This window comes from Macaca thibetana, chromosome 3 (genome assembly GCF_024542745.1).
Source record: "Macaca thibetana thibetana isolate TM-01 chromosome 3, ASM2454274v1, whole genome shotgun sequence".
In the NCBI taxonomy this organism is placed as follows: Eukaryota; Metazoa; Chordata; class Mammalia; order Primates; family Cercopithecidae; genus Macaca; species Macaca thibetana.
Window position 1 is genome coordinate 158,203,261 of NC_065580.1, and position 27,471 is coordinate 158,230,731.

The 27,471-nt window shown below is 46.1% G+C and overlaps 2 protein-coding genes across 2 annotated transcripts in view; both read right to left on the bottom strand.

Annotated features, from left to right (window-relative positions):
- The window catches only part of GET1 (guided entry of tail-anchored proteins factor 1), a 655,129-nt gene that overhangs the window by 586,121 nt on the left and 41,537 nt on the right, over positions 1–27,471 (bottom strand). The gene's annotated exons all lie outside the window — the stretch shown is intronic.
- ETS2 (ETS proto-oncogene 2, transcription factor) lies at positions 775–20,649 on the bottom strand. The gene is made up of 10 exons (XM_050784548.1): positions 19,326–20,649; positions 15,385–15,456; positions 12,397–12,508; positions 11,139–11,258; positions 10,554–10,754; positions 8,594–8,677; positions 7,037–7,258; positions 5,913–6,176; positions 4,026–4,144; positions 775–3,044 (listed from the first exon to the last, which is right to left on the bottom strand). The coding sequence occupies exons 1-10, from the start codon at positions 20,106–20,108 to the stop codon at positions 2,829–2,831; spliced, it is 2,193 nt and encodes a 730-aa protein (XP_050640505.1). The 5' UTR covers positions 20,109–20,649; the 3' UTR covers positions 775–2,828.

Genomic DNA, 27,471 nt, shown 5'->3' on the forward strand with positions numbered 1-27,471 from the left:
GCTGTTAATGCCAATACGTAAAATTATTTTTAAATGAATTCTTTTAAAATTTACCTTAATTTCTAATATGGAAATCATTGGTAGATATAACCAGTAGAGTGCTGGTAAATGTTTAACAATCAGCACTCTGGGGGAGAAAAGGCCCTCACTTGTAGTGTCTGCTGATTCCCATGGTGTAAATACTCTCATCATGCCCCATCTCAAGCTACCTTTACTGATGTGGTGGTGGGAACAGACATGTAGCTCTCGGGAGCACACAGTGAGCTGGCTCTAGCACACCAATGAATATAACCCACATAAGCTTTTTGGCATACTCACTAATTTTGAAGCATGTAAAGAGAACAAATTTGAAAATAGGTGTCCTAAGACCACCATCACCTTACCAATGTCAGACTCCACTGAGGGGACAGAGTGTTCTCTCAGTTCCAAAAGTACTTAAACCTCAAATTCGAATGTACTTAATATAAACATCCTAGAATCTCTCCTCAGTTATCTCTGCCAAGCTTCTGGCAAAGACATTTGAATCTTTCTAACACCTTCTTAAAAGAATGTTTTGCTTTGAAGGAGTACTTTTTGGGGATTCTTTTAGGAAGGGCTCAGAGTTGATTCCAATTTGGGTTGTGGCTTCTAAGTCACTTGTGTATAAACTAGTCAAACAGACTTGCCGCTTGATGATGGAATGTTTTGGGTAGAGAATGGATCTGGGGTTAACATCCTTCCTCCAGCTCCTTCATGCTGGGTGTGGAGAGGAAGAACGAGGACTATCACAAGGAGTTTATATAAACAAAATACTTTATTATTGAGAGAGTAAAGGCCCAGTTACAAAATTTTTATCCTTAAGATCTGTTTATTACCATGCCAATGGTTTATAAGGACTGTAGTTTCCGTAACTATTAGGTCGAACCCCATGAAACTCCTTCTTTGTAGATAAAAGCCAGTCTAATATTGGCAATTTCACGTGGTTCAGCCTCACATACAATGAGCCAATGCCTAGGATTCTTTTGGCAGCAAGACGTTCCCAGTCACATGTCTGTTTATATTATAAACAGATGTCCGAGTGATAAATACATCCCACTTGAGAAAAACATCCTGTGCTTAAGTATACTGGGAACGGTCTTTTGTGGGTATTTAGGCATCGCAGCTCTGGCTTTGCTCTTCCCAGCTTGCCCGGCCACCCGATTCCTCAGTTGCATCAAAGGAGGATTTTTTACAGATGTCAGCCACCGGTCCAAGGCCACACAGCTAGTAAACAGACAAGCCCATCGGACTTTGAAACCAACTTGACCGGGTCATTTACAAAGGCCAGGAATACACATGACTCAGGTGCTCTTTTGAAATGACTACAAAAGTCTCCATCTCGATCAAAACGTTTTCTCCAAATGAATGGCTCTGATGCTTTCTCTTTCCCATCTTAAGTACCCGCTCTGTGCCTCAGAATAGTCTGTGTCCAAGAAAATAAGAATCACGTCATCTTGCTGTGGACACTGAGCAAAAAGGAGCAGCATGCTATTAAGATGGTTTGAGACACACGAGTGCACAAAGATGGAACAAACTGTACCTCGTTCAAGAGGTTTCATCAAGACCCCCATCGCCCCCCATCCTTCAGCTCTGTACACTAACTTTAACTTTACATAGAGCTGAGATAAAAATAAAGCTTTCTTACAAATTACATTTTTTTTCCAGTGAATTACTTTTGCAGTAAAAATAGCTGCTACATAAATCCCTCCTGATCTCTGAAAAGGAGTTGCATATTTCCAAAAATAGTATTCTTATTTTAATCATACAGAAGAACGTGGAGCACAGGAAGGAAATGGCTGGGTGGTCAGGGAGAGGTGAGCTGTTGGAGAAACACAGTGAAACTAAAAAATAAAATCCATTTTGTGTATAAACTGACTTAAAGGCATGCAGAGAAGTGGAAAACATATGCCGTTTGTCAAGAAAAATACTGCTTTATAGCTTTTACTTTACAATTAAAGGAGAAAGCAGAGGCCAGATATAACCCCAGATAATAACATTTAAGTTTCTTATAAAAACTCCCAAATGTACAGTCCTTGCCAGACAACCAAGGCAAGAAAACCCCCAAAAAACAAACAAAACCCACAAAAAGCAGGGATGACCCCCCCCATAGGCCTTATCCCTGTAAGTCTATTAAATGTAAATAATACACACTTTACAACTTCTCTCAGTCGGCCCTTGGCAGATTAAATCTTTGCAAAATTCCATATGTGCTACTGAAAAATGAAACAAAACCTCGGATGTCCGAATTCTTATTTCAAATACAGTTATATAATTATTTTAAATTACAATATACAATTTCTGTTAAATAGAACTGTTAGGGGATTCTGAGAACAATTATAAGATTATAATAATATATACAAACTAACTTCTGAAATGACATGGTTGTTTCCTTCCCACCCTCCTACCCTCTCAAAGAGTTTCTGCATTTGCTGTTCCTGGTTGCAAAAGGCAAAGGAAAATCTAAAAATAGTTTGTGTGTGTCCACGACATGCTCGCTCCTTTGAGAATCTCAAACAGCCAGAACCATCCCGTCCCACGGCCTGCCAGGCACCAAGATGGCTTCCCGGTGCCTCCTTCTCGACCATTTTCATTTAAAAGCACTATGAGTAGAATCAGCTGTGCCGTCGCTGCCACAAGCGAGGCAGCCTGGTCAAGAGGCGTGGTTTGGGATGCAATAAGGCCACTGCTTCTTGGCGACTTTCCTAGACGTTTTCAATCCTGCCTTTCCTGGGTCCTCGGAGCAGGTGGTCAGGATGGGCTTCCCACTCAGTCCACCAGCCTGGGGCCGGCTCAGGGTGGTCCTGGCGACCTCAGTCCTCCGTGTCGGGCTGGACGCCCAGGATGGCGTGCAGTTCCTCGGGCGTGAACCCCAGCAAGTTCTGGAGGTCGCACACGAAGCGGTACACGTAGCGCTTCCCCGACGTCTTGTGGATGATGTTCTTGTCGTAATAATAGCGTAAGCCCCGGCTCAGCTTCTCGTAGTTCATCTTGGGCTTATTTTTCCTCTTTCCCCACCGGCGGGCCACCTTTGGTGAACACGGATGGAAAAAGAGTTCAATTCCATTTGTCAGTGAAGAAAAAGTGAATGACATTCCTCCCTGATTATGATTCTGAGGCACATTCACCCTAGAGAGAACTTGACACCTACACAAGGTCCGCAGGAGGATCTTTTGAGTACCGAGGAGTACCTCTGAGTACCTTTGAGTACCTATGGCAGGGGCACTGTGTCCCCAAGGGGCAGAACCAGTGGGGAGTGAGGTCCCTGCTCTCTGGCCCCAGCTCAGCAAAACCTCCTGGGAGCCAAGGGTTCAGAGCCAGGAGGGTCCCGAGACAAGGGAAATGCTGGTGTCACCCACCCTCCAGGATTCTATTCCAACTACTGAAGTTAACAGGTGCCGGTGGGATTCTGAGCTGCGTGGTATACTCATTCCGCAATGCTTGGCTCCCAAGGGAACTGGGGGCGGGGCGGGAGTGGTGACAGATTATGCTTTCTGGTGCCAGAGACCTGGGGCTTCTCTCTAATGCTTTGCTGGAGGGGTTGGTATCCCACCTGTCCTTGGCCTTCTCCTTCAGACAGGGCTCCTGGTTCTAACCCTGCAGGGCTGGGGTCAATGCTGCTGGGCTCAGCTAAGGAGCAGACAGAAAGCCGGCTTGGGCCACATGAGGCTTATTCCCCCAGTGGACAAGGACAGCCTGCCTAAGGCATTTTCAGATGGTTGGCAGAGAACCTCAATTTGCAGCTTGGGCCTCTTGATCAGACAACCGATCAAGACAGTGAAATCTGTGCAACGCCCCTGTACAAAGCATACCCAGAAAACACTATACACGTTTACCCACAAAGCATGACTCCACTTCCATTTTCCCAACAGTCAAGGATGCCTCACGTAGAAAGATTCTCATTAGTACTGGTGAACCCTTTTTTTTGTGTGCCCAAAGAACTGAGTTTTTGAACCCAACCAGGAAATCAGGTTTTCAAACCCAGAGATTTCCCAGGGCTCTGGCCATACCTCATCGGGGTCGGCGAGCTTAAACTCCCATCCGTCTCCAGTCCAGCTGATGAATGACTGGCAGGATTTGTCAGATAGCAGCTCCAGGAGAAACTGCCACAGCTGAATAGGTCCACTTCCTGTGGGGAGAGGGAGACGGATCATACCCTTTCACAGATGTGAAATACAGCAAGGCTTCAACCATCCTAATTGTACATGCTGATTTAGCAATGCAGATCCAACTCTCTGAATGGGGTTCCGATGTGACACTCAAGGGTGGCACTCAAGGTGTTGGTGACAGTACTAAGTGTTTTAATGAGATGGGGCTGGGCACCAAATGTGAGTTCCTCCTCCGCACTGCCTACTCCTAGAAAATAAGGTCACGAGACGGGACACCCTTCCCCTTGATTGCTAGGTTTGTTCTTTCTGGAAGAAAGTTTAGGGCCACCAACTCTTGGCATTAAAATTCCCCATCTGGTTTAATTGTTCCTTATGTAAAAACCTTCAAGGTTTATTTCTAGAAACACCCAGTGGGGCAGAGATGGGGGTGGCTGAAGGGGTGTTTCATCACAGAATGAGGAGTGTCATACGTGGGATCCCATGCCACCTTCCTGCCAAATGATCATGTGTAAATTACTTAATGTGAGCCCGGTTTACTCAATAGCCACGTGGGGTCACATTCATTGCCTCACAGCCTCTGTCTGGTGAAGCATGCAAAGCAAGTGTCAGTGTGGTCCTGTTCTAAAGAGGAGGGATAAGATGCGGCTCAGAGGCCAGGTGCCTTGTCCTGGATCACACACCCATCACAGCAAAGAGGAGAAAAGCCTAGATCTTCCGATCCTAAGCCCAACCTCTTTCCACCAAATAGCTCTTCCTCAGAAACGCAATGGCCATTATCAATAAAACTTTGCTGTAAAGCACGGGACAGGCCTTCTAGAACCAGAGCTGTGTGACCACCGATAGCTGTCTACCTGTGAGCCAATTTCCCCATCTGTAAAATGGCCTCATACCACTTCCATGCCAGGCTGTCCTACAGACTACAGACTGTATGCCTACTTAACCACAGAGCTGTCAGTCAATAAACAGAAACTTATGTTACTATTAAAATGAACCACACTAACGTAATGGCTGTTTATTCTTCTCAGGCCCTGAACTCCCAATAATGAAAGCGAGAATAGCTTTCACACACTCTTTCCGTGTACTTTAATACATTTATGTGGCTGGTTGTTCTTAGACGACAGGAAAAGAATGAATGCCTCAGTATCTTTATTTTAAATGTATCAGATTTTTTTAAGTTAGGTAATTTCAATCCACAGTGGCTCCATATGGTCAAAAAAAAGAAAAATAAAAAGCACATTTAAGGACACACGAAGCCAGTGAAAACAAAGCCCCAGTATTTTTGCTAAAGTACTGGAAATATCTGTTTCTAAAAGCAGCTTTAATATTTGTCCTCTGCCTAGAATAGCTCTCACCCAAACCTCAAAAATAAGAGTGGATAGATTTTAGAAGCAAGAAAAGGTAAACAGTGCCCATATTATTTGAGACTGGCTCTGCTGCCCCTCCCTAAGCCAGTTTACATTCTTTGATTCTTGGAGTGGGTGAGTCAGAGCTGAAGACTGCATAGGCCACGCCCCCTGCTCCAACTACTCTACAGAATGTCCCAGGTGGAGGGAGTGGCCTGTCGATTTTCATTCACTCCTCGGAGCTCTGTGTACATGAAAATTCCACCCAGTGTGGCTTTTTTCTAATTCAGAGATACAGTAAGCCATGCATAAAACACGGAGTGTAGAGCGCTTGTGTACCTAAGCTTAGAAACACCCTCGATGAATGTGGTACTGCGGCTCGAAAGGAAACAAGGGACAGGACCCAGGAGACTGGGCGGCCAGGCTCCCAGAGAGCCACACGCACCTGTGAAGCCGGCCAGCACGGCTGCAGGTATAACTGGTTTGCCTTGCTCCACCGGGTCACTCCTCTCTTGGATGTAATCCTTGAAAGACATGGTTGGCTTATTGAGGCAGAGAGACTGACTGCAGTCATCTTCGAAGCTCTCGAAGGAAGGAACCCGTTGCACATCCAGCAAGGACGACTGGCTGTTCCAGGACTGGAGGAGGGAATCTGAGCTCTCGAAGCTGTCTGCACCGTTCTCAGGGGAGTCATGGTCTTTGGGCGTCCCTGGCAAAGACAACCAAGCACATACTTTGATTCCTCTAGGGCACGGTTGGTCTTGGGCACGACCACAGCATCACCAACCACTACCAGTGCAATCATGCACCTGCTGGTGTAGAACCACTCAGACTTCTCAAAATGCTCTCTACTCAGGTGCCTATTCCTTAGGGTAACTATGCTACACAAATCCTATCTTCCATCAACAGTAGAATGAATAAAATTCTTATAATGGAATACTATACAGCGATGAAAAAGAACACATAGCTGCTACATCCAACAACATGCATGAATCCCAGACCTCATGATAAGTAAAAGACAAACACAAAAGAAAACATACCGCATGATTCCATCTATGTAAAGTTCAAGAAAATCAAAACCTAATCCATGATGATAAAAGTCAGAATGGTTCCCTTCTGTGGGGGGATGATATTGATGGGAAGGGGTACGAAGGAACCGTCCAGGTTACTGGAAACTTCTCTATCTCCATCTGGATGGTTGTTACATAGGTATACATACGTACACAAATTCAACCAGCCATATGACCTGAGATTTGTGCACTGTTTTTATGTTACATCTCCATAAAAAGAAATGCCACATTCCCGCATCACCACCATAAATATCCTGAAGCGTGGAGAAATCTGGCTGTGAGAGCAGGGATTGTGTTTTGTTTACTCAATGCCTGCAGTACCTGGGCCAGCACCTGAAACATATTAGGGGTATGCTTGTTGGAAATCCACTTAGAACATGGGCTTTGACCTCCTTCTGTAATGGCTGAACTCAGGAAGTATTTATTAAGAGGTTCATGACGGCTCTGGGGTTCTCAGAATCAAACCAACAGCCTTGTTGAAAGATGCTTCCAATCTTACCAGAATTGTTGGTGAGCAAATTCAAGTTGCTGCCTGGGAAGTCCTGACTGACAGAGCAGTAGGTGACGCTGACGGAGCTGAGCCGAGACTTGGGGAACATCTGAAACTCCTGCTCAGAGCTGAGTACGCTGGGTGTGGAGGCCGGACACATGCTGTCCAGGAGGCCGCCTTTGGGGTAATTCTGTGTCTGCATTCCGTAGGGCGTCTGCTCCGTGCCAAAACCTGGGACAGAACAATCGGACGACAGAGCTCTTAAAGTCAGTATTACCACAGTAACTAACCCCTCAGAGCCAATGACAGGTGAGCACTCCGCACACTCCAGCCCTCTGCAGAACCTCAGTGGACACCCGGGCTTTGGTGGGGGTCTGTCACCAAGCCTTCTTCTCAAACCTTTCATCTTCTCAACCAGCAGCCCTTTGCCAAAATGACTGCAGCCTTTGTAGGCAGGACTCAATGTCCCTATTTCTACAACCCTAGCGCTTTCATGGGACCCTCAGGAGGACAGGGCTCACTGGCTCTTGCAGCTTCCGAGGAGAGTAAGGCTCAGAGAGACGAGGTGATGTGTCATGCACTGTGTGATGCATAAGGAGCAGAGCCAGGCCACGAACCCTGTGTGCTGAGGCACAGCCCACTCTGCTGTCTGCTCCTTCATCACACTGCTCCTGTCTCTGTTCACTGCAGAATCATTTATTTTCTGGAGAGGGAAGGAAGCTCTCTGACTCTGATTCAGACTCAGGCAGGCACAGGGTGTCTCACTGTACCACGTTCAGAAAGACCCCCGGAGCAGGAAGCCCCCAGTGGGGCAGAGAGGTGGGCTTCACTGGGTCCGAATGGTGGAGCTGGGGCCAGAGAGAAAACACTGGGCCGGACCAACACCACCCAAGCCTGCTGTTCCAAGGAACCCTCCCACGCTGGCCTGGCCAGACCATGTGTCCTCCCCAGTACCAGCAATCGGAAGCAAGGACCTAGATTCCATGACAGCTCTTTAAGCTCCCAAGTTCAAAGCCAGTTTACAAATTGCTTCCCACACACTCTGTGCCCGCCGCCTCTTGTTTGCTACACTAGACCAACAGGTGGTGACTGCGGTAACCAGCTCACTTCATTCTGCTCCTTGCTCTAAGAATTGCCTGGACTAGTACTAACAGTGCTGACCTATGGAAGATCGTGTGAGCCACTTAAGCAATTGTGAATGTTCTAGTGGCCATATTAAAAAAGCAAAAAGAAAGAGGTGAAGTTAATTTTCTTATTTTACTTGGCCTCATGTAGCAATTATCATTTCAATATGTAATCAATACGTTAAAAATTATCAGGGAGACATTTTATATTCTCTGTTTCATACTAAGACTTCCAAATCTGGCGTGCATGACTATACTCTTCCTACACATCTCAATGTGGACCAGTCACATTTCAACAGCTTATAGCTCAACCACCCACGTGTAGCCACCATGAGAGACACACACAGGTCTAGGTGGCCCCTTAGGAGCCTACAACAGAGAGTCCAAGTCTACTGGGGAGACTGAAGACCAAGTTCTTAAGGGCAGAATCAGTCGGACTGACCTATTGTATTGCTGTTAATCCAATGAGGAACGGAGGTGAGGTGTGAATTTTCTTCATATTGATCTTCCGTCTTTTCTTGGTTTTCTGAAAAGCAGACACAGGAGACATAAGATGGCAGATGTAGGTGAAAACTACACAAGAACAAATTGACTTTCTGAATTCCTGTGAGACGATAATTTTAGAATGATGACATGCATGGAGTGCTTCACATTTAATCTCATGGTGCTCCACGTCCTGCCTGTCTTTTTCAAAACACGAGAGAAAGCAACCCATTTTTCTAATTACTAAAATACATTTTCCAAAATGAATGATGTCATTGGCAACATTAAATTTTCTATTGCAAAAGGTCCAGATGGTGTATTGAATTCATTCATGCACTCAAGAAACATTTAAGTATTTATGAAATGCCATCTGTACCAGAGGCTGCATACAGGAAATTAATAAAATGGATGGTGTCTGCCCCCGTGAAGCTTACAGTCCCATTGCTTCCAAACCTGCACGCTTCCCCAGGGTGTAGGAGGTCTCCAGGGCTGTGGGAGTCTGGGATGGCTAAGACAACTGCCCAAGAACTTTGAAAGGGAAAAGGTTTGTGCACTGTGTATACACACTTAATACGAATATATTACAAAGTATACGTGCACCTGGAAACTCAAACACACACAAACTCACAGGCCCGAGGAATGGCAAAACAGGCCCAATTTGCCAATGAACAGATCACCAGAAACTTGGTAGAAAAGCCCTGTCCAAGTTCAGAAAAAATGAGAGTCTTTAAAAATGAGTTTCCCTGGCCCTCAGAAGCCGTAACTAAAAAAAGTTAGCTGTTGAATCCTAGGTGGTTTTGAGATTCTCAGTCTATAGTTGATGCTAAAATTCAGTGTGTTTAAAATCAGTCAGGTGAGGACTAGTTCCCTGAATTCTATAAAAGTGCTTTCTTTTCCTTCCTTCCTCCCTCCTTTCCTCCCTCCCTTCCTTCCTTTCTTTCTCTTTTCTCTCTGTCTCTCTCTCTTTCTTTCTCTCTTTCTTTTGACAGAGTCTCACTCACACAGGCTGGAGTACAGTGGTGTGACCTTGACTCACTGCAACCTCTGCCTCCCGGGTTCAAGGGATTCTTCTGCCTCAGCCTTCCAAGTGTCTGGGATTACAGGTGTGTGCCACTATGCCCAGCTACTATTTTTATTTTTTGTATTTTTAGTAGAGACGGGGTTTCACCACATTGGCTAGGCTGGTCTTGAACTCCTAACCTCAAGTGATCCGCCTGCCTTGGCCTCCCAAAGTGCTGGGATTACAGGTGTGAGCCACTGCACCTGGCCTTCTTTTCTTTTTTAACTCAATGTGTTTTAAACATTGGTCTCCCTGCTATTTTAAGTTTTAATCAAGACTTTCTCTGTATTTGGTGAGATTTCTACTGATCAATGGCCAGTTTCTGTACAATACGATAGCATGTAAATATATATCAATTTCTCACTTGTTTAAAAACATACCCCACCCCCCTCAACAATCCTCAACATCCAAAATACGTTCCATTTGGATGTAGGAAAATTTACGTAGAATTCATAGGGTTTATGTGAGTAAAGGCTCCCTTTCATTAAAGCTGCCATATCTTTTAGCTCTGTAACGTGAGCTCAGAAGACGTGGGAATTCTTGCCTGTCCTACATATCTGAGTCAACATGGACTCCCGTGATGAGTACAGCCAGCAATAGAGAACAATTTAGTGACTAAGGCTACTGCCTTGTGGCTATACCTGATGCTATACACACACACACACTCACATAAAGTGGGATAAAAATCTATAATCACTGCCATATATCTGACTCACTTGAGTGGCATTTTGAGGCAAGGTACTCTATGTCATTACAAGTGGCAACCCTAAGGTTGAAGAACACCCACGTGACTTTCCCAATCAGTCTTCCCGGCCACAGCTCATCCTGGACAAGGAGAAGCAAGACATTCAGCTAGTACCTTTGATCATTTGCTCCAGATGTTCCCAGAGAATGTCACCCACAAAGTCAGGTGCCAGCTCCAGAAAGCGTTCCTTGCCAAGGTTACACAGCATCTGGCCATTCATGCCGAACCTCTGCAGATTCACGTTCACCAGACTGAACTCATTGGTGGCCCAGAGAAGCCACTGGCATACCTGTTGCTCACTCCACAGCCAGGGGTCTACCAGGAGAAAAGAGAGAGAACATGTGAGGTAAAAACAATGGAAAGGTAGTGAGACCACTGTCATCCCTCATTTATGCACCAAGTCCCAACATATACCAGAACCCGCGAATGAGCAAGACACCACGATGACACGTCACCATTCTGCCATGACCAGGCACATTCCAAGACACCAGTAACGTGTCCTTCTACTATATATTTAATGAGTTCTGGATCAAGTCTTCGGTTGACTGGGGTGAAACAGAAACTGGCTCAGGTTAACGACATCTATGCTACTCTTTGCAGAATACCCCAAGCAAAAGCTTAACAAACAAGTCAAGATCAAACCACTGCTCTCAAGCTGGTTCTTCTCACCCAGTGCGGGCTCAAGAAAGCAGTACTTACTTTTCGGAATGCCGAGGCGCCGCTGTTCCTTTTTGAAGCCACTGAAGGTAGCTTTTAAGGCTTGACTCATCACAGCCTTGCTGCACGGGGTTAACAAAGGCAACTCGCAGTTGGCCGAGTCTGGAAGGAAAGCCCCCACGGGGACGTTAGGACTTCAGGTTGGTGATATCAGGTGGAGATTTGGGAGAGACAGCTTAGTTTTTGGAAAAGAACAATTTTGATCTCACACCTTGGCATGATTCCTTAAAACAACATAACTATTAACAAAAAAACTTTTCTGACTACAATTGAGAAAATATATGTCTCAGAACTATACTTTTTAAAAAAAATCATAAAACTCAAATTAGGTTCTATTTTGCAAAGCGTCACAAAGCAGTTGTGCGTAGGGAAACCTGCTAAGTCTATTTTAAAATTGTAGGCAATGAAAAGAATTGCATGGTTTCTGGTCAAAAGGCTGAAGGGACTGTATCATTTGGAAGTTACTTCCGTTAAACTGGGCGTGGAGCTGAGAAGTGAGTGTGACATGAATGTGCCCCACTTAGCCCGGTAATGGAACCACACCTTCCGTTTTTATTGAAAACAATCTTCTGCAGACACCCTCAGCAATTTCAAGAATGATAAATGGCTGCCATGCAGTGTTATGCGTACGCCAGTGTGTGCGTTTTAATTAATTTTCTGGTCTGTATTCTCAGCACCTACTTCATACGACACAGTCATCTCTGGCACGTTTCCAACTAATAGCTGTGTCACAGTAATTGTGCGAACATTATCTGACGTGCTATTCCTTTAAGAAGAATAAACAATGACACTAAGAACTACAGAAAGAAATACAGATGGGTAAGGATTACAAAGAACAATGTTTTGCCCCCAAAACTCAGGGCAGGGGAGATGATTTAACTAATGATGCAAACCCAAATTACAAGTTTGGGTGTGTTTTAATGTCTACTCTTCCGTCTGTTTTCCAGGGCAGAGGAGGGAGATGAGGACCTGCTTGCTAATGTTGAAAACATCCAGGAGGGACAGCTCAGGGGTTCCCCTGCAGTTTTCTAACAGTGGCTCACTGGGGGGCGTCTGGCAGTCAAGACATCAGAATCCACATCAGAATCACCAAGTTGATACAAATGAAAACCTGCCTTCTGGTTATTCATATCAAAGACTCCAGATATCAACATTTCTCGCTTAGGAACTGTCATCTCTTTATTAACAGGACTACTTAGGAAAATCATGCACAATTTGTCAAGTCTGAGGAACAAATTACCATGAGAAATGGAATCCAAGCCTGTTGGCACTTCTTGCAGTGTTTGCTCTTCATTTAGAGAAGGAAAAACAGCAAACAGGGACCCGTCAAAGGTGTCAAAGGCTGGCTGGCGCTGCAAAAACAGATGGAAAAGAAAATGGAAATACAATATTTAAACTGATTTAATTACCTATTGTAAAAGTGGTCCGTGGGCAATCCTACCCATATTCCCTGTTTCAACTGGCAATTTTGAAGCAAACATGGAATCAACCAGTCAGTCCTCAAAACAGACTTGTAAAATGGTCAAAGTGACTGAAAGGATTCTATTTTACTGTGGATTATTATTATTATTTTTTGAGACAGAGTCTCACTGTGTCACCCAGGTCAGAGTGCAGTGGTGCAATCTCCTGCACGTCCTGGGTTCAAGCGATTCTCCTACCTCAGCCTCCCAACTGGGACTACAGGCACCCGCCACCACACCTGGATAATTTTTGTATTTTTAGTGGAGACGGGGTTTCACCATGTTGGCCAGGCTGGTCTCAAACTCCTGACCTCTTGTAATCCACCCGCCTTGGCCTCCCAAAGTGCTGGGATTACAGGCATGCGCCACGGTGCCCAGCCACTGTGGATTTATTTAAGTAACCTCACAGAGTCAGAGTGACTGGGAATTTATTTTAGTGGCCTAATCCACTTAAGTTAATATATTAAATACACAAATCTAAAAATAACAGAATCTTAAAACGGTGTCAAGAGGAGCCTCAGAGATCCCTTTACCAAACACCTGACCCTCCTGTTACATCGAGGAAAATTCAGTGAGGCTGTGTGTGTAAGAAAAATGACGCTTGACGAGGCTGTCTGAGCACAATGCAGTTAAAAGGCAAATGACCGGATAAAAACTGAAAGTCAAACAATGAAATACACTACTTTATCTTTGGAAGCATTTATTTTGAAATGTTGGCCATGAAACAATTTAATTGAAACTAGAGATGCTTTTCCACATCAATTCCAATGGTTTGGAAAATAGTAATACATGACAAAATTCCTTAACGTTTCATTTTATAAAAAGTAAAGTGTCTTAAAAACGAACCCCCGCTCCCCGCCCCCCGGCCAGGTGGGGTGGCGTATGCCTGTAACCCCAGTGCTTTAGGAGGTTGAGGCCAGAGGATCACTTGAGCCCAGGAGTTCAAGTCTGCGGTGAGTTACGATCAAGCCACTGTATTCCAGTCTGGGCAACAGATAAGGACCCTGTTGCTTAAAACCAAAAACCAAAAAACAAACAAAACAAAACAAAAAAACCCAAATCACCCACTAAGGGGAAAGATTTCCAAAGGAAATAGATTTAAAGTTAAACTAAACTATCTGCAGAAGAGGAGAGACACAAAGAAAGATAAAACCTTACACGACGTCGATTTCTGATCATCTTACATAACATTTATGAAAGAAACAGCTTTTAATATAAGACTCGTTTGTAAGTAACAGATAATGTCTGGATTCATCATCGCCTAAATAGGAACACGTGAAGAAAGACTCTGTTTTTCCAACATAAGCTGGAAATCCCATGTTATGTGTAATACAATGACCCATCTGCTGAGTCATCAATAAGAAAATGTGTAACACATTTACAAATAAAATCGGTTACCCGCTTTCTTTGTAGAAATGCAGAACAATGAATGACGCATTACCAAACAGGGCAGGCAGAGGCTGGAGCCCAGCCCAAAAAAAATCCGAGTCAATAATGACCAACTGCCTGAGATCTACCAGGAAAACCAATCAATCAGGCAAGTGCAAATTACTCATCTGGATTTATAAACTACTTTAGAGCAGAGTTACTTTTGATGAAACCTCCAATAAACTTTTAAAGTTCCCACAAGCATTGCCCAGGCGACTAAGAAATGCCTTTCCTAACTGTAAATTCTATTTTTTTTTTAAAGCCAGGAAGCCAAAAGACAATACGAATCTGTGCTTCCTATTTCAACACATCCATTTCAGCAATAACTTTCTTTTCCATATCCAGAAACCGCATAAGCATCGTCAAATTATTTGAATTAACAGAAGCATTTTTCTTAGGGGTGTGGTTTCAACTTCATACCATGATTTCTTGTACCACTTCTGCCATGCTTAAAATGTCTGGCCAAATCAAACAAGCAAACTCACTAGGCTGAAGTTTGATGACCTTTAGAATACTGCAGAAAGGACTGTGCTGAGTTTTAGCTCTTTGGGTCACATCAGACAAATAACCTCAGTGATGACATACAAAGGAAAATGTAATATGCCAGAGACGTACAGCATCATTATGCAAGACGCTAAGCTTTGAGGAGGCCAATTTTAAAATCATGCTTCTGAAACATGTTTACTACATAATGCTGAAAACAATCAAATCTTGCTGTCATATTTGGAGAAGACAAGTGGGAAATTACCAGTTTGTGCTGCTAAAGAATGTTCCCAAAAGGAATGATGAGAGAAGCTACACAAAGTGTTTATGCAGCAGAGAGGGCGCTTTCATTTTTCATCTGGTTTTTGGTTTAACATAAGTAGGCCTGCTTGTTCTCTGCACCAGTAACAGGCTACCTACAATTCCATGACTGCCGCCCTTTCTGATAGGAGCTGCAGCAGTTGGGTCTGTCTGCCTCTTCTCTCTCATTTCAGTTCTTAAACAGCTTCCCATCCATCAAAGAAACTCCTGGGTAGACGGAAAAGGCAGCAGAGACAGCCTCTCCAGCTGTTTTCTTGGGAGTTATAGGATTTTCACCTGGAAGGAGCCTCAGAAAACAAACTATAAAGGCCTTTGGTTTCATATCGTGGAGGAGAAGAACAATACACATCAAGATATCCATTCTGCAGACCAGAAAACCGAGGCCCAGAGCAAGTAAGCAAATAGCCCATAGTCACACAGTCAATAAATTAAAAAGCTAGGGCTACAATCAGTTTTCTGGGACCCAGGCCATTTTTTTTCTTTCCTCCTAGAGATCGAGTTTTCCAATTAAAAAAAATTAAGACTTGCTCACTCACCTTGAGTGTCCCTCTGTAACTGTTAGCCACAGGGGCTACCTGGTCCATATTCTTGATTCCGAAATCATTCATCTTTGGGAAAAAAAAAGAGAGTCAAGGAGGCAAAGGATTAAGTACACTAAGAACTCATCATTGGTGGCATCCAGACTTGATCCTGGCTGTTCTGCAGCTAACAGGTAATTCCAGACTGAATGCAGGGAATTCTTATTTAAATGGCTGTCCTCACAAAGGTCTCAAGAGGAAAGCATTTCTCAGTATCACAAGGGGATATGCTATTTTGGTGATTGAATAATAATGCTGATTCCCCACTGAACTCCACTTAGATGTCACAGAAAAAGTCACTTGCTGGCTGGCTAGTCAGAGCCTCCTTGCTGGGTTAACAGGGCAAGAGGGCCTGAGTCAGGCTTTTCATTCACATTTCCATGGTCAGCATAGGTGAGCACTTGGGTGGGTACAGCGGGGCAGTGGGCCACCTCCTGTCTGCTCTGGACACAATCCGCTCAACCTGAGAGCTTCAGGACAGCTGCAGGGGGCCATTTCCAGAGACAGGAAAGGAGTCCAGGAAGCCCCTCTCTTCCCTTCCACTCTCCAGGCTGTGAGAAGGCACACACCCAGGGAACGGATCAAAGGGAGAACTGAAGACCAACCCCCCTTACATGGTCCCAGATCTTCCTGCTTTGAATACAGAGCTCAAAATATTTCTGCTTTGTGTGCTGCTTGGCTGTGCACTTCTTCAAGAGGAACTGATTCCAAGCATGGATCTGCCTTACTTCCTCTGACTGAGTCTTAATCTTCTACTAGGCCTGGGCTAAGCAATATGGTACCCACTTGCCATGTGTGGTTACAGAGCTCTCAACCAGTGGCTAGTACGAATCCACACATACACACTAGCTCTCAAAGACTTAGTGGAAAAAAGTAAAAAGCTCAATAATATTTATACTTACACAATATTTCAAATATATTAGGTTAATCTGAAATACACTGAAATCAATTTCACCTGCTTTACTGTTTTTTAACATGGCTATTACAATGAGGCTTGTAACTGGACAATGCCATAATAGACTGAAAACTTATTTGGGGCTCTAAAATGTAATCGTTCAGCCAGGTTAAGTTACATGTCAATAAGAAAGATACTTAGACAATAGAGTAACTAAAACTCATTTTCAGAGACCTTGGGTTAAGTAGCCTTCACCTCTAGGGCGATTCCTTGCCCTCCCGGGTTCATGGCTATGGAACTGAAGGCTGGTAGCAAAGCTCTAAGCCCAGCTCCATAGCCTCCACTGGGTGCTCTTATCTGTTTACAACTGAGAACTTCAATTAAGACAACATTCAACCGATAGAACTTACTGGATGTGGCAAAATAACATGCGCACAGAACTATTTAATTTGCGTTTATTTTCTTGTTTTCTCTTTATGATCAACATTATGGCTAAACCAGACCTTCCAAGAACCCTGCCACCCAACACACACCCAACACACACACACAGAGACCCCTCTTGGCTAAAAGGCAGCAGATGAAGCCAGAGGCATCAGAAAATTCTGTTAAAACCCTCGGAGTGCAGGTAATGATCACGGTAGCCAACAAAGGCTGGTCAGCACTGGCAATAAATAATAGTCCTATGGGAGGACAGAGAAGGGCAGCAGTCTTGGATCCAAAGTGGCCGCATTCACTCAGAATCTCCACTTGGTGGATTATGTCACTTACATTCACTCAACAATCAATAGTCTCTCCTACTGATGGCTGCCATTGCCAGAATGCCTAGTTACTAAGAGCTAAGCCCCGTGCTGGGGGGCCATCCACTCCTACATAATTGAATCTTCCTGCATCCCTGAGAGGCAGACGTCATACAGTGAAGCAACGGAGGCCCAGCAACACGGACAACCTGCCCAGGATCCACATAGCTACCAGGGGGGCCACCATGGGGCAAAGTGGAGATTAAACCCCAGTTGAGTATGGTCCTAAATTCTGAGTCCTCCACGCAGTCCTCTGCCAGGAGAACATGAATGATGAGGAATGGACCCTTCCCACCTCATCCTGATATTATCAGACCAGGCCCTTCTCACTACTCCTTCCAATGTGAAATGCTCCTTCCTCTAGAGCTTTATGTCATCTATCTGCATGATATAAGCCCTGGTACCTGTTGATTAAAGAAATAAGCCTCAAACAGAAGGGCAAAATCATAGACATCTTGGGTGTTGCCAGTTATTCATCCAGAGCCGGATGGATCAGCTCTTTTTCTTCCTTAGGCTTGCAGACTGCTTGCTGACTTGATTCTGTTTTTCAGCTTCTCTGAGATGGACAGAGAATGAATGTGGAAGGCAGTGGAAAAACTCTGCCCAGCTTTTGTGTACAAATACCAGGAGAAAAGGCAGCCTACCACTCCCACATAAAGAGCTGTAATTACTAGCTACAGAATAGAATTCGTTTGTTGTCCAGCTTTTAATGAGTTTTGTAAAAACCATGCAGAAATTAAAGTGCTCTACTAAATGGTTTCAGGCAGACACACAACTAATCAAATTTAAGCTTGCTTAGTTTACTCAACAGGGCTTGTTAGGTGGCAGACAAGCCAAGTTTTTCCACATAAATCAATTTCAAGTTTGGTGTTGCTGATGGATCGCTGCTTTTGAACCAAAAAAAAATAAAAATAAAAAAAATAAAAAAAATAAAGGGCAGAAATGTAACAGCTGCGAATTTAAAAACAAGGAGAATTTGCCTGACAACAGTACCCTTATTGGAACAAGAAATCACTTATGTAAGATTATTTAGATAAATTTGAAAACAAAAAAAGAAACACCACAACCTTGTAACACACATTTGAAGGTAGGTTGCTTTTTTTGCTTTGAAGGCGATCAGTTTAGAGAGATGAATGACTAATCCCAGAAATGAGTATCTGAACATTTCCATGCGGATGGTCGGTGCTAACATTTACTGTACTGCGCTACTACTCAGAATTTTAATAAAGCTTAACGTGGAGATTTATCTCCCTGATTGGTGGTGGTGTGGGCAGGCAGATAACGCACAGGCGCTTCCATTGTATGGAACAAATATAATCTCTTACTGGTGAATTAAAATAAATTACTCCTATCTCCAAAGGGGACTGCTCATTTCTTTACTTTGTAAATAACTAGCACGTCAACTACTATTTTAGGCTCTCCTGAAATTGAGTACAGGCTAACATAAAAGGTCTTCTGCCGTAAAAAATAAAATAGGATAACACACACGCAACCCAAACACCACAAGCAAACACTCAGTTACCCCTTCATTCAAATGCTGTGTGAACGAGAAAATAAAGGCAGCCCAGCGCAACCAGATCCTATTTCCGACAGGTTCCCCACGCTCTCCTCGCAGAACCGAGGGGTCCCCATGCCCGGCGCTGGACGCGGCGAGCAGGTGACCATGGCACCCCGCGCCCCGCAGGTTCCCGCGGTGCCGCAGCCTCCAGGTGTCTTAGGCGCCCCAGATCCTCCGGGCCCGGCGCCGCTCCAGGAAGTTCCCCTCAAAGCCGGGGCGCCTGGCCACCTCGGACACCCTCTCCTGTGCCCCCACTCCCGTTCGCGAAATCGTGTTCGCCGGGACACCCACTGGGCAGGACCCCCTACCAGGCCCGCGTTTCCTTTTAAAAACAAAAGCGAGCGAAACAGGCCAGCGCGCCCTGGCCGCGCCCGCGGCTCGGCGACCCCCAAGACAGCGGCGCTAGCACGCAGGGACCCCGGCCGACCCCGCCAGCCCCGGAGGCCACTCTACAACCGGAAAACGAGCCGGTGCGGAACTCAGACGCGCGCCCCTAGAGTCCTCGGAGCAGCCGCCACCCCCATCTGCACCCCCGGCAGCGCCCCGAGATCTGCATGTCGGTGCCCCCCGCGACCCCACCCTGGGCTCCGGGTGACCCTCCCTGGGACTGGAGCCGCGCGCCGGCCGCTCTCCGGGGCCCAGCTCTTACCGCGCCGCTGCGGGCAGGGCCGGCGCGCGGTCGGGACGGTGACTGCTCAGGGCCCGCGGCTGCTCGGTGCGCGTCGGGCGACGGCGAGGGCGCGGGCCAGAGACGTTCCGGGAGGCCGGACGCGGGCCGGGCGGCTCCGTGAGCTCTGGGCTGGAGCGACACCTCACTCGTCAGTAGCTGGAGGAAGTAACCGGCCGGTCCCCGACGCGGCGCGCTCTTCAGGAGCGGGGGGAGGAGGGAGGAGGTAGGAGGGACGGCCGAGGGGAGGGGAGGGGAGGGGGAGGGGAAGGGAGGGAAGGAGGGAGGAGAGAAGAAGGAGGGGAGGGAAGGGGAGGAGAGAAAGGAGGAGGGGAAGGGAGGTAGGCAGGATGGGGAGAAGCGGGAGGAGAGGGAAGGGGGCTGCAGGAGGGTTGGGGGAACGGAGGGAGAGGAGAGGGAGCGCACGAGCGGAGAGAAGAGGAGGGCGGAGGCGGCGAGGGAGCGCGGGGCGGAGCTGGCTTCTTCCGGTCCAGCCTTCCCTCCGCCGCCTGCTGTCACTCGGCTGGGTCGTTCGCCTGCTGGCCCTGAGGCCCGGGGACCAGGGCCTCGGCCCCACGTGCGCGCGAGTGTGCGCCCTGGGAGCCGGGCGGAGACTTCCTGTGGAGCGCTCGGCGTCCTCCCCAGAGCCAAGGCCCTAATGCCAAACCTGCCTTTGGAATTCCGCAGGGACGGAGCAGTGGTGCTGGTGGCACCGAGGGGCAGCCGGGCTTGGGTAATAAGGCCCTGAAGTTGAGCCGACCCCATTCTTGAACCTCCGAATGGGTTTAGTACTAATGATCATTCTATCACAAAAAGGCTCCAGATGAGGTGCTGCCTGTGGAAAACGGGCCCCGGCTGTGTCCCCGAGTCGTGCTGATCCGCGCTGCTCCCGGGAAGCCCCGATCCCGCGGGAGTGGCGCCCTCTGGAGCTGAGCGGTGCCCAGATAGTGACCAGCCTTGGCCGTGCTTCTCTCTGGGCTGGGCACTCCACGCACATCATCGTCACTCTCGGACGACTTATGGCTCCTACATTACACAGATGGGAACTGAACCTTAGGATGAATAACCTGCCAGGTCAGATCAATGAAATTCACGGTGGAAACCTGAGTTTATCTGGCTCCCAAACCCATGGCCAAAACCACCCCCCACACTGTGGTTTCCGTTTTTATCAGAAGGTGCTTGAGTCCATGGCTGTTTAGACTCAGGTCACATGCTCAATATTTTGCAGGAAAGTTTAGATTCCTGAAGTTGTGGATGAAATAGGAAAGCCCAGCTTAAGCGAGGCCACGGGGCTGAAAGCTGCTCACATCTCAAGGACTGCGGCACCACTGGGAAGGGAGAGGAATGGCCCAGCTTCTCTGTGACTCAGGGTTCTCGGTTTCCATGGCGACTCTGGGTCTAGAGTTATCCGGATAAATGAGATATCGGTGCACCTTAATGTTTCTGGGTCCCTGAAGGTCTCCAGGTATCACCGTGGCATGAGCCACAGTCAGAATCTATACTGCTGAAACAATCACGTATAGGGGAAGTGATATTTCTTGGAGACTGAACTGATTCTGATGGCTTCTCAGTGTATATTCAGGCCCAGATTGGAGAACACGGCTAGGTCAAGAAAGAGTTCCATAAATGGAATACAGATCCATAGTAAGTTACCATGGAGACGTGAAGAGTATGTTACTATTTTTTTTAAAAACTGTAGCAGAAAATACTGACTCATCTGGGCTGCAGTTTCAGCTAATATAGGGTCTTTCTCCCTCAGACTACTTGCACAGCCCTGAGAAGTTGGGTGTAGACAACTGCTCCCCAAAGCTCAGCTACTTCCTGAAGCTCGCTTGCCTCAAGCAGACTGCCTTGTCCCACCATGCCTGCGCTGGTGTTCATAGGTGCTGAGTGCCAGGTGCTCCAGGGCTCCCTGAGTCACTGAGGGGCTCCCTGAGTGGCGACATCTTTCCTCTTGGCAGGGCTGGCACAGGTTGGGGGCTAGGAGGTGGTGCTTTGTTCATGCTGGACTGTTTCCAATATATATGAGCAGAAAGATATCAAAAGAGGAGCACAGGAGTTTGAAGACCACCGGTTCCCAACAGTGGAGCCTTCCTCTGCTCACTAACCTTGGGCTTCTTCTACAGAATAAGGATGATTATGGAACCGATGTCCTTAAGACTGTGATGAATGACATAGAACCAAATCTGCAGAATTTGTGAGTGTTGAGTACATGGTAGAGAAGGACTCAAAATGATCTAGCTATTAAGAATATTTTTCCAAGCTCCCCTCAGGGAGGATTTTATTAAAAAGCTTTCTGAAAAAACTATCATATACACACATACACACACACACACACACACAAATCCCGCCCCTCGCGGGTTTCAATGTGTGAAAACCTTGGGAAGGGTATCCTGGCTGGAAGACCAAATGGCAGTGCTGAAGAGGTTGGGGAGGCTGCCGGAAGAGGAAGCTGGGCCTGTGTGCTGGAGTCATCGTAAGCCCAAGCTCCTGCCTCCCACCCAGGTCCCTGGTCCTCCCTATTTCCCCTTCCAAGGAGTCGGGGGCTCCCCCAAGCAGACCCCTTTTCCTGGGTCCTGCCCTGTAGCTGATCCACCTCTGCACCTGGGCAGTCACATGTTCATAATAAAATGGCTTATCCTAGTTCTGGGGCAATATCAGGGTTCCCTACATTTTTGTTCTTAATACTAGTTGGCTTTCCAGTTACTCAGCAGAATTAAAAAGCAGTCTGGCTGAAGCCAGTGATTATTCATTGACTATTATGGTGCGATTCACAGGGAACAATGAGCTTTACAGTAAATTAAACCTAATAAAAGTACAGCCCTTGTGCTTGGAGATCAAAAGTCGAGGGTGTTAGAAGGAAATTAAAAGTCAGAAGGTGCACAGGGTGGAGTGATCAGATGCACTGTGGCAGACTGAGTTATGAGCAATGTTAACACTTTCCCCTTAAGAAAAAGGGACATTCACAGAAGAGAGGAGGAAAAGGGACATTACAGTAGAATATATACGTTACAAACATGAAATATCTAGAGAGTAAAATGCAGGAAAAGAGTTCTTTAGGATCCAGACATAATTATGAGAAGTGATTAGCTAGTTTACGAAGTCTTCCTTTAAAAAAAAAACACACACAAAAACATCTCCTTAGAAACATGTCTGTATTTAGCTTAAAATCCAAATCAATAGTTGACAGGCAGTTTGTGGTGGTTTCCAGTCGCAAGTTAAATGACGTCATTTGGTCCGAAATGCATCATTTGTTCACTTAGCGAACACAGAGTCAGATGCTGAGAAGACAAATATGAATAAGGCTTAGTTAGTCCCTGCCCTCGAGAAGTAAAAGTGAAGTACACAGTTCAGTCAAAATCACATGCACAGTGAGACTTTGGTGAGGAGTGGAAGAAGAATCCACCTAGAGATAGAAATCATTTCTTCATGTGTGAGCTGCTGCCTGCATCTGGCCTGCTGACCATTCATGGGGGGTGTCTGGCAGTGGTGGCTATTTCACTGATCTATGTTGGGGTCAAGGACTTGATAAGCTTAACCCCTACTTCCGCCCACCTCCGAATCCGACCAACCTTGCCCATTTGCAGGCTGGCCCAGCTACCAAGAATCCTGGGCAGATGTGGGGCCATGGAGCTGCCTCCCGCTCTATCAGGGTGGACCCAGCTTATGCAAGCGTTGGCTAGTGTCTAGTCTCTTCTCCGAGATTCCTTGGAATGGCAGATAGGGCGTTCTGCTGGTGCTCAAAAACTTTTGCTAATGCTCCTTTCTAATTCCTTCTGCTCGTTGTCAGCCTCCTTTGTCCTTTGCACTCCCTGTGGGCATGAAGACATGGTACCCAGGCAGGGCTACCGTCTTCACCTCTGAAGGGCAGCCTGTGGGCCCAGACTGCCTGGGGTCAAATCCCAGCCCAGCCATTCCCTAGCAGGCCACCTGTGGGCCCCTCTGGGCCTCCCTCTGTTAACGTCTCCCAAGCACTTAGAACAATGTCTGGCACGTCATTAAGTGTGTAATAAATAAGTAGCAGGTCCCCCAGCCCTGGAAGGCTTGGTCTTCTGCGGGCATCCCTGATCACTGCTGCCCTACACTGGCGCTTTTGGTTGACAACAAGGTATAAAATCAATCCCAGTGCTGTCAATGGAAGCCGTGGTGGCTTTGACTATGATTTTCTTGCATTTGGTGCTCAGAAATGAGAAAATGAAACACTGGATTTTAAAACTGGAAAAAACTTCAGAGAGTTGATGGCTGAGACCAAGTCTGGTTTGTAAGATGCAGAAACCGAGGCCCAGGGAGGATCAGTTCGTTGGCCAGCGTCAAACGCCTGTTTCCTGGTGAGGCTGGGGCACACTCCAGGCCTCCTGCCCCCTTCGTCCACCACACTGCCACCCTGACACAGTCATTTTCCCTTATAAGGCAGTACTCTAGGAGGGTATAAACCGCTTGAAAATCCACCATCATATCAAACTGCACAGTGACGTGCTTTAGGCAAGTCTGAACAACCAAAATAGTAATAGCAACGCGTTGTATTCTGTAAAACTGATAATCCCTAAATAAATGTGTCTGAACTGAGTCAGACCTGTACAGATATATGATTTTATAGTTGTGTGTTTTTGTCTGAATCACAAAATGATTCCAAGAGTATGCATGGAACTGAATAATCCTCAGTGCATCGGCTTATGTATTTTGCTAACTAGAAAACTGAACCACTAGTCTTCACACAAGCTAAGAGTTAGTCATTACTGTGCCAGTCAGTCTAGCGAATGATTAAGTTAGCTTAACTCACATTTTGGTGACAAAATAAAACTTGGATTAAAGTGTTAAGGCTGAATAATGTCACCGACTTAAGCAGGTGTATAAAGAAATCATTCAGAAGTTGGAATATTTTTAAGTTATAACACGTCTTTGGAGGAATAGCTTTCCAATTGCTGCAAGACTTTCCACCCACGCCTTCCCATTTATGACTTTTAGTGTGTCTATTTCAGACCAACTGAGCTCTTAGTATCTCTCGTCTATGGCTGTGGTGTAAAGTCATCTCGCCTCGCCTCGCGTGCTGTTCTCCAGGTGAATGCTGCCTTTACCTCTAAATTCCAGTCGTCACCACCTGGTATATGCCCCTTTGGTGCAGGTTGAGGAGCCAGAGGAGGGCCAGCCCTCAATTTCTGGAATATTCTCACTGAACGCCATGGGAGTTGCCCTAGTTCTCCTAGCAAGGAAATACCTCTTAAGAGCATAAACGCTTGGCTTAATTCTTTGTGGTCACCATCTTGAAATTTGTAATAGTTTTTGCGTAAGAGGCCCACTTTCATTTTGTACTGGGCATTGCAAATTCTGCAGATGGTCCTGGGTGAGACCTTGCCCTGTGTGCAGGGAGCCAACGGCACTGCAGATACACAGGGCACATCCTGGTGGTGGGTTGTCAGCCCCTGTTCCCAAGGTAGGGTTGCGTTTCCATGTCAGACTCACTCTGTCTCAGTGCCTTGAAACCATTCTTTCTTGTTTGACAATGGGAGTTGAAAGGGCATGTTTACAAATTCTCCTGGATGAGTGTAAATACTTCTATTTGTGATTATTAGCCTTTCTTTAGAAGTCACCAAAGAGCATTGTGTTTGTGTGTTTGTGCATCTATGTATGCATATGTGTGTGACACACACATATAGAAACACCTTTACTGACGTATAATTCACCATAAAATTGATCCATGTCTTAGTCCACTTCTCCTGCTATGACAAAATACCTTTGACTGGGAAATTGGTAAACAACAAAAATTTGTTTCTCATGGTTTGTGAGGCTGGGAGGTCCAAGATCAAGGCACCAGCAGATTCAGTGTCTGGTGAGGCTCTCTGTTTCTTGCTGTGTCCTCACATGGCAGAAAGGATAAAGGGCTCCTCAGGCCTGATTCATAAGGTCACGAATCCCATTCGTGAGGGCCCCACCCTCATGATCTGTTATCTCCTAAAGGCCCCACCTCAACACCGTCACCTTGGGGGTTAGGTTTCACATAGGTCTGCATTCAGACCATAGCAACCTGTTTAGACTATACAATCTAATGGTTTTTAGAATATTCATAGATAAGGGCCAGGCGTGGTGGCTCACACCTTTGATCCCAGCACTTTGGGAGGCCGAGGCAGGCAGATCACTTGAGGTCAGGAGTTTGAGACCAGCCTGGCCAACATGGTGAAATCCCGTCTCTACTAAAAATACAAAAATCAGCTGGGTGTGGTGGTGCATGCCTGTAATCCCAGCAACTCAAGAGGCTGAAGCAGGAGAATCGCTTTAGCCTGGGAGGCAGGGGTTGCAGTGAGCCAAGATCGTACCACTGCCCTCCAGCCTGGGTGACAGAGTGAGTTAGACTATATCTCAAAAAAAAAAAAAAAAAAAAAAAAAAGAATATTAAAAAGAAGAATATTCACAGCTAAGTACAACCATTATCCAAGTCCCTTTTAGAACATTTTCATCACCTCAAAAACAAACCTGTTTTGGTTAACTATCACCCCATTATCCCTCCGACCCCCAGCCCTAAGCAGCCATGGATCTACCTTCTGACACTATGGATTTGCCTTATGATTTATGAAGTGTTCTGGACACTTCGTAAGAATGGAATCATACAATATGTGGTCATTTGTGACTGCCTTCTTTCACTGAGCATAATATTCTCAAGGTTCTTTTGTGCTGTAGCATGTACTGCATGGATGAACTTCATTCCTTTTTATGGTCAATGTATTTTTTTTTTTATTAAACCCAATTACCCCGTTTCTGTTTGTAGGTACATGTGAAACCGCTGGTCAGTAGTGATGGAGGAATCTCAGGGTGTCTTTGACACCAGAATTGGGTAACAACCCTTGATGTTCTTTTTCTGGACCAACCTGGGCGGGGGCAGAAGACGTGCAGCAGGGGCTTGGGTGGCACTGGGCAGCCCATCACAGGGCTTGTCCCCTCAGCTCCCACCCTCCCAGCAGAGGAGGGTGAAGGAAGACATGGCCAGGCTCACCCAGAGGGCGCGAGATGCAGGCAGCCCCTTCTCCACTCTGAGCGTGAACGTCTCCTGGTAGCAAGAACGTTTGACAAGAAACAGCGAGTTATGCCTACTCATTTCTTTCTTTTCATCCTACTCTTTGGCGTTGGTATAGAAAAATGAGCAGACCATTTCACTGCAGGAATGACCTGCTCTTGTTTAGGGGAAAGGGCAAGCATTCGACATGTAAAAAATGACTTTCAGTATGACTTGTGCATTCAAATACTTAAACTCATTTCAAAAGGCTTATAAACGTGATGCCTATTCTCAACACAGCAGCCAGAGGGATGCTGTTAAAACAGCAATCAGTCTGCCTGTCCTCAGGTAGAGCCCTCCAACAGCTCCTGTGTGACTCAGAGGAAAGGCCTGAACCCAAGCCCGTCGGGCCCCTGGAGTTCCTGAGACCCAGCCTCCGGCAGTTACATGACCTCTCCGCCTCCACGTTCAGTTCCTGCTTTGGGCACCAGGCCGGCTCCCTCCTGAGCTGTTCCCTCTCCCTAGAAGGGTCTTCCCCAGAGTCTGTGTGACTCCTACAGTCACCGCTGCCAACTCTTTACTAAATAGTCGCCTTTGGTGAGGCCTTCCCTGGCTGCCCCACCTAAAATTTCAACAACTCCTTTCTGACACCGAATGAGTTTTTTTTTTTTTCTTAAGCCCTTATCATTATCATTACATTCTTTATCTTTTGCTTTTCTGCTTTAATAATTGTCTCTCTCCACACAAATTCCACCCCATTAGGGAAGGAATTATATCTGCTTTGTTCACTACTTTCCTGCAATGCTTAGAATAATTCCAGATGCACAGCACTCAATAAATATCGGTTGGAAAAATTACATGATTTAACTCTGAGGAAGGACTTTCACCCTTTGAAAGGAAAGTGTAAAATGCTGGTTAGTAAGTACTAATGCTTATAGTGAAAGTTTTATCAGGAAAAAGATGTAAATGCATTGTATAATGTCTTTTACAATACTTTGCTGAAATGGTAAACACTATAATAATGATGGAATCTCACATTTATATAGTACTTTATAGCTTTCCTAGGTGGACACGTCTGTAACACTACTGATTTTGAGTAGCATTACTATCTTCGGTTTAAATGATTTGCCCGAAGTCGCAGAG